The sequence below is a fragment of the Phocoena sinus genome, chromosome 20 (assembly GCF_008692025.1).
Source record: "Phocoena sinus isolate mPhoSin1 chromosome 20, mPhoSin1.pri, whole genome shotgun sequence".
NCBI lineage: Eukaryota > Metazoa > Chordata > Mammalia > Artiodactyla > Phocoenidae > Phocoena > Phocoena sinus.
The window spans coordinates 10471701-10481627 of NC_045782.1; the positions used below are offsets into that span (position 1 = coordinate 10471701).

The window sequence follows — 9927 nt, forward strand, 5'->3', positions numbered from 1 at the left end:
GGCTGGGCAGGCTTTGCTTCCGTCCCTGTGTGACTCCGGATCACCTGAGGCTGGCGGGTGTCCCCGCCTTTCCCTATCACCCTCCTTCTAGAGCAGCCCCCGTCAGCCATCCCTGCCCTCCTGCTGACTCCCCTTGAGGACGCAGGCAGGCTGAGCTCTGATCCCTCCTGGGTCTCTTACCAGCCCAGTGACCCCAGGCAAGCTGCAGACCTTGTCTTCTGAGCTTTGGTTTTCTCACCTTAAAAACAAGGGTGGTCCCATCTCATAGGGTCGTTGTGAGGGTTAGAGAAAGCAGATGCTTCCCACAGCATTTTAGGTGTCTTAATAGCCCAATTATGGAAGTGATTTTTGTTGGGGTGATTCTTGACATTTGCACCCTTCTCCTCACTTAAAAAAAAGACCCACCGAATTTCTAAATTTGCTGAAAACAAACCTCATGGAGCAGATCACCTGCCAGAGATTGCAGCGGCCCCGTCTGTGGCCTCCTTGTACGTCACTGGTTAAACCGGCAATTGTACCCACAAGACACAAGAAGCGTCAGTTAGGCACCCCATTCACGTAGCTGTGTAGGAGGCCCTGGGACAGGAAATCCGGCCTGCACAGCGTCTTCACCTGACTAGGAGGCACAGAAGCTGCCCCCGCCACACTGCTCGGCCCCCATTACCCAGACTGGATGCGCAGAGCTGCCAGGGCAACATCAAGGTGAACCGAGGGTCATCTCGACAGAGAGGCCCTGCCTCGGTCGTCTTTAACTCCACTGTGTCCCATAGGCCCGAGACCCCGGGCTCTCGCCACGAAAGGACAGTCCCAGAGGGCGAGGTCCACCAGAGAGAGAACCAGTTCTTGGAACGCACAGTCCCCGTTCGTCTTAACTTGGTGTGTTTCCGAGGAAACTGCTGGGGGAAGGTGGACCTGAGGTCACAGCTCCCAGGCGGGCTTGCAGCGCTTCGGAGCCCAGCCTGATAGTAACCCCCCCCACCTACACGAGGTCACCAAGAGGGCCTTCCTCCGTGGGAGATCGGGTGGGTCACCCTGGGTGGTGGACGATGGCGCATCCTGGCCCCCAGGAGGCCAGCAGCCCCACCGGGCCCGGGCCCTGACACGGCGCCCCTTCTCTCCCGCCCAGAGTGGCCGGACTTTGTCAACAGCTACGCGTCATGGTGGTCCTCGCACGTGCTGGACTGGCTCAAGTACGGCAAGCGGCTGCTGGTGGTGCACTACGAACAGCTGCGGCGCAGCCTGGTGCCCACGCTGCGGGAGATGGTGGCCTTCCTCAACGTGTCCGTGAGCGAGGAGCGCCTGCTCTGCGTGGAGAACAACAAGGAGGGGAGCTTCCGGCGGCGCGGCCGGCGCCCGCACGACCTCGAGCCCTTCACCCCCGCGATGAAGGACCTGATCAACGGCTACATCCGGACGGTGGACCGGGCCCTGCGTGACCACAACTGGGCCGGGCTGCCCCGGGAGTACGTGCCCAGATGACAGGCCCCGGGCCGCTCTGCCCACCCCGCTGGGAGCTGGCCGCCCCCGCGGGGCTACGCATGTGCTCCAACGCTCGGGTGCCCCCCCGGGATGCTCGGGTGCCGATGCCACCTGCGGGGAGGTTCCCCACCCGCCCCCAGGGCTGCCTGCCTCCCGCACGGGGAGACTGGACGTGAGCCCCGGCCAGGCGGACCCGATGTCACAGGATGGACGCGGGGGGACACGCATTCCTAGCCAGACCCGCTTAGACCTGCCACTCGCTGCTCACGGCGCCCTAACGCGCCTGCGCCACCACCCCGGCTGTGCCGGACGCTCCCAGACTTGCAGACGCGAACGTTGATGGAGGCGTGTGGCGTCTGCACGTTCCTAGGGGCCGCCTGTCCGTCTCTCCCACACACTGACACACACGTGCACCCTGGGCTCTCGGAGGCCCCGGGCTTCCTGTTTCCAGCCCAGTGCAGGCTTGCTGCTCAGGGGCTTTGACTGGGGGATACTGGGCCGGGTGAGCTTAGTGCTCTGAGGACCTGGGAGCCCGGCCTGGAGATGGGCTCACAGCCTGTGCCCGCCGGGCCGGGCAGCCCTGACGGTGCACCTGCATCCCACAGTGTGTGTGGTGCGATGACCGGGCCCCGCCAGCGCTGCGGCCCTGCCTCTCCCTTCGCCGGGGGTGGGCTGGTGGCACCACAGGTGGAGCGGAGCTGCCCACACAAACCCCGCACCTCAGGACCGGCCACAAGTTCTGTGCACCCCCGACCCCCCCGTCCAAAATCAGCACTCCCTGGAGTGGACGCCTCTTTGCCTGGCTTCTTTCTCCGACTGTCCCCATAAAGCTGGGGACTTGGGCCATGTCGCAGAAGCAGGGTGTGGGGGCGAGGAGACAGCAGGGAAGGGGCTGGGCCTCCAGGGGAGCCCGAGACCTGGGGGCCCCGTACACCAGCAATGCCAGCGGAAGGGGGCTTGGGGTGGGCATGGGCAGAACCGGGACGGATGAGTCTTGGGTGCCACTGGGGCTGGTTGTCCCCCGTATCTTGATGGGCCCCTGCTCTCCACGGGGTCGCCCCTGGGTTCATGAGGAAGGGGGTGGCCTGTCAACCAGGCTGCAGCTTCTCTCTGACCCCCACTGGCCCAGCCCTCTCTGTCTGTCTGTTATTCACCCACCACTTCCTGTCACTGGGCCTCTTTGTCACCCCCTCTGTCTCTGTTTCCTGTGAAGCTATCTTTCCCGCTCGTTCATCCAAGAAGGGGAAGGGAACTCCCGGGCACTGACGCCTGCTGCTGTGTACAAGCCTACGGGCCTCCTGAGAAGGTGGATTCATAAGGTCCCCTCCCCTCACTGTCTAGTGGGGATTGGGGAGGGGTTGTCACAAATGGGAGTGAGAAACCCAGTTAAAGAGGAGTGTGTGTGCCGTGCGGGCTCCCAGGGGGTCAGGGGATGCATCACAGCGGCTTTGAGCTGGTCTTGAGGAACCTGTAGGAATTATTCCAGCCACGCAGAGGGGAAGGGTAATTGAGGCAGAGGGAACGGCATGTACAAAGGCTCAGAGGCTTGGAAAACCCTTGTATGTTTTGCAGAAGAGGTGAGTGGGTGTGGGCCGTGTGTCTGAGTCTGTGCAGCAGGAGGACGGGAGTGGGTGGGCGAGGACAGAGGAGGGGACACAGAAAGGGACCCTCCTTGCAGCCATTTAGTGCTCAGCCTGGCCTCTCCCGTTGCGGAGCACAGGCTCCGGACGCACAGGCTCAGCGGCCATGGCTCACGGGCCCAGCCGCTCCGCGGCACGTGGGATCTTCCCGGACCGGGGCACGAACCCGCGTCCCCTGCATCGGCAGGCGGACTCTCAACCACTGCGCCACCAGGGAAGCCCGCTAATTACCTTCTTGGGTCGCCCTTTGCTACATGTCTTGGGCTCAGAAATGAGGCTGCGGAGACCAGGGGGCTCAGGTCTGGAGGGTGGGGTTGAGCCCAGGAGCACAGCCCAGGACAGCTGAGACCCAAGGCGGGCTGTGGAGAGCTCGGCTGCACACTGACCCCCGCGAGGGAGGAATGTGGGTGGCCATGAACTTGGGCAGCCCCCGAGCCCCTCTGCAGCTTCTCCAGGCCTGCACTGGGCCTGCTGGTCTGACTTCTGCATCAGCAGGAGAAAAGGGAGTGAGGGGTTTGGCAAAGCCGGGCAAGGGTATGTCAGACCCTCTGCTCCCTGGCTGGCAGTGGGAGCTGAGGGCCACTCCCAGTGGGGAAGGCAGGGCCCAGAGGCCTGGCAGACCTGCCCTTCTTCGGAGGGAAGCCTCCCACGCCTTCGGTTTTGCCAGTGAATGGCCTTGAGTATCTGTTCCTGGTGGCCTCCAAGTTCTTCCTGAGGCTCCCCCAAACCCACACCGATGCCGACGCTGTTTTAGATCCTCCTAAAGCATCACTCAGCTCAGCTCAAAGCTGGAAACACCAGGGTCTTTATAAACAATTATTGATACAGCATGGCTCGGCGGCCAAGTCTGTGACGGCCCCTGATGAGGCCATTCTCCTGAGTTGTAGGTGTAACTGAAACCCACCAGGAGCTTCCACGCTGCCTTGGAAGGGGGGCCAGGGGATACCTGCGTCCCAGAGCAAACCTAAAGCCTCATAGGAGACCGTAGCACTGAGTGATGGAGAATAGGGAAGCCGGCCTCCTCTGGAGAGTGGCGTCCTGGCCACCCAGATGACCTCCAGGGAGGAGGCTCATATGCCAAGGAGTCTGTGAAGGGCAGTGGAGTAGCTGAAGGACCGACCAGGACTGCAGCCAGGGCCTGGCCCCCTGGGCTTCCCGCATCGCCCCAGGGGGTCAGGAGAACAGCGGCACCGGCTCCTTCTTCCTGGAAGATGTGTGAGTCCGTTCCCTGCTGCCAGGTACCCAGAAACCTCCTCTCCTTGCAGGTGGAGGGGCACCTGCTCAAACGGCCTTGTAGTTTCCTTTGCACCTTAGCCAGGCACGCAGATGAGAGGGATGATGGGATCAGGGTGCATCCAGGTCTCGTTGAGTCAGTCCACCCAGCAAGGCACCTGACCCCTGGTACGTGCTCCCAGACACTGGGTGAGGAGGTGCTAAGGCCCTGTGTGAGGAGGTGCTAAGGCCCTGAGTGAGGAGGTGCTAAGGCCCTGTGTGTGGAGGTGCTAAGGCCCTGTGTGAGGAGGTGCTAAGGCCCTGTGTGAGGGGGTGCTAAGGCCCTGTGTGAGGAGGTGCTAAGGTCCTGTGTGAGGAGGTGCTAAGGCCCTGTGTGAGGGGGTGCTAAGGCCCTGTGTGTGGAGGTGCTAAGGCCCTGTGTGTGGGGGTGCTAAGGCCCTGTGTGTGGATGGTTCTCGGCAGCTGCCGCCCAGCTCCTGAGAAACACAGGAAAGGAATTTGTCCTTTTGGGAAAGTCCACTTGTCTCTCTCCGCGTTAGGTCTCATCTATAGCTCTTAGCTTCTCCATGAAGAGGATACTGTCCCAACCAGTCACACAGTAAAAGAGGCTCTGTATGTAGAAGCGTGACAAATGCATCAGGAACTAATCAGACCAGAACAGGAAAACCCTGACTGTCTACAGATTCCAACTTTAATAGTAAGGCTGTGGAGTTACATAAACCTGTGTTAAAACACGTAAGTCTCATGGGTTTCACCTCCCCTTGTGGATCAATTTGGAAAAACCAAAATATATAATTTTTAAAAACTAAAATTCATTCTGATAATCCCAGCGATGTGTAAGTGAGAGGAGAATAGACAGGCTTCCAAACCCTGGTTAGAAAGCTGCTTAATTATGTGAGCATCTTATAATGAAGTCTCTTACAGCTAAAATTAGATTTTGAGCACATGAATATGTGGTAATGTTTGCATACCATGATGCATTTTTTTCCCTTAAAAGTAGCAGGAGCCACTTGGTTCTTAGGGGGTCCCAAGGGGGGAGATGGAAGTGCTGGGATTCATCTTTGTGGCTGCAAGAATTCTTGGGGCTGAAGTTTGGGTTCTTTTGGCTGGAAATTTGTTGGAGGTGTTTAAAATGCGATGCCTCCGAAGTAGTTCATTAGCGTTTAGGGAGAAATTGATTGGTCTGAACCCACGTTGATGACCACTCAGTATTTGCCGAGTTGGCCTGAACAAGGCTGTTGGTTGCATCCCCGATGTTCATTCCCCCATTTCCTTTCCCAGCAGACCCTGATGTCTGTTGGCAGGGGCGGGTTATGATCTGCTGGAGCTGTCTCTACCGTCACCTCTGGGGTGGGACGCGTGACCTAGACTAAGCCCACACCACCCCCCATCTCTCTGGCTACAGTGATGTGTTCAGGTATGGTCATGTGAGCTAAGGCAATGGAACCAGATGGAATTTCAAGACTTTTTCTGGGAATGTTTTTATGCACTCTGCTGGATGTGAACGAGGAAGTAGGTGATCCTGGGTCTTGATGGCACCTGTCTTGCGGTCCTGGGGCAGGAACCACTCCCAGCATGAAGCTGATAACTGAAGGGAGAGTCAGGAGGGAGGGAAACCAGGTCCTTGGTGACACTGTTAAGTACAGGATCTAGCTTTGCCTGTGATTGGTCCTGCCCGTGGATGGTTTTGTTGCATGAGCCAATATAGTCCCTTTATTGTTTAAGTTGGGTTGAGTCTGGTTTCTGTTACTTACAACCCAGAGCTGTGTACAAAGGGCTTGGGTTGAGAGGCCCTGGGGTTCTGACATTCTCTGTCTCTATGGCTGAAGTAGATAAAGACGGAGGCTCAGACAAGAATGAGCTGTCAGATTAGGAAGTTGCTTTTTACAGGAATGGGGGGTGGGTGTGAAATCCTCAGTAGGAAGCTGTGCTCTGTCAGCCAGGACAAGTAGCATCTTTAAGTCAGTACATTATGAGGTCACCTGCATATCCTGAGAAAATCATTCCTCTTGATTGCCCAGCCCACACTGGAAGTTGTCTCCTTTAATCCTTAACCAATTCTATGTGATTATCTCCACTTGACAGATGAGAGGACTGGGATAGTATCTGTGATGATTATAAAACCGTGGTCCTGTTCTATTTACCATAACTCCTTTCATGGAGAATATGATGTCGTGTTGGAAGGAATGCTGTGACGAGTTACTTGGATTGAGCGTGAGACCCCCTTTGAGGGACATGTTCAGGTGACAGCTGATGGGCAGTAAACTGGAGGCGGTAAACTGGAGGAGGGTAGGTATGCGTAGCCCTGCCGCTTCGGTTTGGCTGAGTTGGACACGCAAGCTTGGGGCAAAGGTGCCATTGGTGGAGAGGTGGGATGATGCCACTGAGAGGTCCCCTCCTCTGTTTTAACCTCTTTAACCCTACTGTGTGCTAGAAATTGGAGGGACAAAGGGAGTTATATGTGGCCCTTATCTTCAAACTCTCCGTGGAAAGTCTGACCATAATACAGTGTGCAGGACAGAGGTCCAGAAAATATGTCGAGGGAGTCCAGAGTCCCAGGAAATCGATGTGAGTATATTTGTGCCCAGGACTCCCTTCTGTGACTGATGATAGATTGGGGGCCCTCCTGAGAACTTCTGCTATGCAGAAGCATTGCAGAAATCTGGGTCCCTGCCATGGGAAATACGAGCACATCTACCCAGATAACAAACATAATCGCTTATATAAAATGAGGAATCTTGATAACAAAAATGAAAACAATTCCAGTTGATGCTGGCTGCGTAGGCATGAGCTGAACGAATGAACCTTCCAAGGCGTCTTCGGTGCCTGCGACATTCTTTTCAGGTTGAGACAGGTCCATGGCTTGATGATGTAGCCAGTGATGGTCAATTACAGTAAATAGTGTTCTTACAGGTCAGAAAGTGTCACAGATGTCACCCCACATGTGCCTCAGGGAGGTGGACATTATTTCCGTTTGCGGGGAAGAAAAATTTAGTTTCTGAGACTGAGTTCAGTTTCTGAGACTGAACTTTATTTGAAATAAAGTTCAAATCCTTTATTTTACAGATAAGAAAAATGAGACTGGGAATGGGAACGGGTTTCCTACGAGGTTCGGCTGAGAGAATGGGTGGGGCAACTAGGGCCGGAATGTGGGCTCCCTCCCCAAAACCACCTGACTGCCCCCGTACTGCATCCCCATCACTCTTCAACAAGTTGCTGAAAAGGAGGCAGGTGTGCACGTTCAGCTCATTTGGAAGCGACTCCATTCGTTTCACTGCTAATTCTTTGCCAAGATACTTTTTGGTGGGCACCTGAGTTCAATGTTAAGGGCCATTTATCAAGCATCCCCAGTACTTGAAAATCTGCTCAGAGCAGCACTTTTCAAAGGACTGGGGTTAAAGAGAGGCACCGTGATTGGCACAAGATAGGAGCCCAGAGTTTTCATCCTAAGTTACCAGCACCCGAGGCAACAGAAAGGTCCTGCTCCTCCAAGCTATTAATAGATAGGCATCTTTGGTGGACCTGAGCCCAGCAGTCTGTGTGTTTATGTATATGTGTTTGTACAGGTGTGCGCTCCAGTTGCTGACAAACAGCTACCCCTTTGAATCACATGCCAGCCATCCTGACCGTATACAAGTGACAAGAGCCTGGATACCTGAGAAGCCAGTCTTCGTCAGGTCTCCTCCAAAATGGAAAAGAGGAAAAATAAAATCCTCTTAACATCAAATAATTTTTGTTTATTCCTTCCATTCTTCATTTTTTTTAATTTGATAATCAATTCACCAACATTTTTTCGTTCACTTGAAAGGCTATATTTATGTATTTTTTCACTGGCTTTTAAACCAGTGAAGACAGGAACAGTATCTATCTTTGTAACCTCAGCCCTTAGCCCATGACCTGATATGCGAGAGGCACGGGAAACATTAGTGGAAGGAAGGAGGATGCATGAAAATCTTAAATCGCCTGGCTTGTAAAGTTTCCAGGAAAGTAACATCTTCCTGGAAAATAATACCTTTTTCTTCCTATTTGTGAGCTGAGGAGATGTTGCTGAGACACTTGGTGAATTTTTCCATGCCCTGTTTTTTGAGACGCCTGGGGACTGGGTTGATCTATGAGCATTCAGTGCCAGGGGTAAAAAAAGTGAAGAAATATGGCAGCCCCCAAATTCCACTGGAGAGTTGTTTTGAACTGTTGCATAAGTTCTCAGTCACCCATCTGCTCCTGACTCATAGAGAACAGGAGACAAATTGGCAGGATTCTTGCCAAAAGCTCTTCCCTGGATGTTCAGGTAAATGGTCTAATGGTGTCATCCCCACCTTTGCTCCCCACGGGAGCCTCCACTGCCGATGGACGCCATTCTTGTTTGCCTTGGGACTGGTAGCTTCTCTACCTCCTCCAGATCTGCAGCTCATTCCTTAGAGTTAATCATTAAACCTCTAGCAAAACTTTTTTCTTCTGAATAAAAACCTCCTTTCTATAGGAGGCTCCAAGGTGTAGCACACAGAACACCTCCTTCACCCTTCCTTTTTCTCCTGAGAGCAATAGAAGAGGAAGAGTGTGTTTGGATGGGTGGCAAGAGAGGGAAGGATGGAGGGGATATCCTCCCTGGACCGACTCCCATGTCCTGGCTCAGGCAGGAAATGAGGAAGGTTTCTCTCCCTGCCCCACTTCCCAAGTTAGGTGAGGTAGAGCCTTTCTCTCTATGAGATGGCGCAAGGGTGAGAAATGCAGAGACAGAGCAAGGAGAGTCTGCCTCCTAGGCAGCCTGGAGCTCCTTGACCCAGCAGCCTTACAGAGTCTAAAGCTCACTGTATCCATTACCCGTCAGCATGTGACAAATTACCACCAAATCTAGGCTTAGCTTAGAGCCACAACCTTAGAGAAACATTCATTAACTAGGAGTTCCTCTGGGTCAGGAATCCAGGCCCTGCTTAACGGAGCTCTGCCACTCAAGGACTCTCAGGAGCCTGCAACCAAGAAGCTGGCTGGGCTGCAGTCTCTTCTGAGGGTTCAGCTGGGACAGGACTCAGTTCCAAGCTCCTTCATGTCGTCATTGGCAGAATTCAGTTTCCCACGGGCCGTTGGACCGAGGACCTCCGTTTCTCACTGGCTGTCGGCCAGAGGCCACACTTGGCTCCTTGCCATGTGAGCTTCTCCATAAGGCTTGATTCATCAGAGTAAGAATGTGAGAAGACCTAAAGAGACTGTGAACAAGAGAGAAGCCACAGTTTTTTGTAACCTAATCTTGGAAATCACATCCCATCACTTTTACTGTATTGTATGTGTTAGAAGCAAGTCAGAAGGTTCAGCCTACATCCAGGGGAGGGGAGTATATAGGGGCATGAATACCAAAAGGTGAGATCATTTGGGAGCCGTTTCGTAGCTGCCCGCCAACTCCAGCAGAGGACCTTCGACCGTTGAGTCAGTCCCTTCACAGTCTGCCCCGCGGCTGCTTCCGCTGGCTGTCTCCCCAGCACAGAGCCACACCACAGCCCTCAGCACCCTCCGCAATGCTTCCCTAGACCCACAGGCTGGCGGGGCTCCTGCCTACCACTGTTAACGGTGAGGGCTCGTT

The 9927-nt window shown here is 54.7% G+C and overlaps 1 protein-coding gene across 2 annotated transcripts in view; it reads left to right on the forward strand.

Annotated features, from left to right (window-relative positions):
• The window catches only part of WSCD1 (WSC domain containing 1), a 40653-nt gene extending 38386 nt beyond the window's left edge, over positions 1-2267 (forward strand). Inside the window, exon 9 of one of the 2 annotated variants that reach the window (XM_032618097.1) lies at positions 1127-2266. In XM_032618097.1, coding sequence (XP_032473988.1) covers positions 1127-1479 — 353 coding nt within the window. In that variant the 3' untranslated portion in view covers positions 1480-2266. Of the gene's footprint in view, positions 1-1126 lie in introns of both variants that reach the window. The other variant, XM_032618098.1, reaches the window with a different exon arrangement.
• The last annotated feature ends 7660 nt before the right edge of the window (positions 2268-9927 follow it).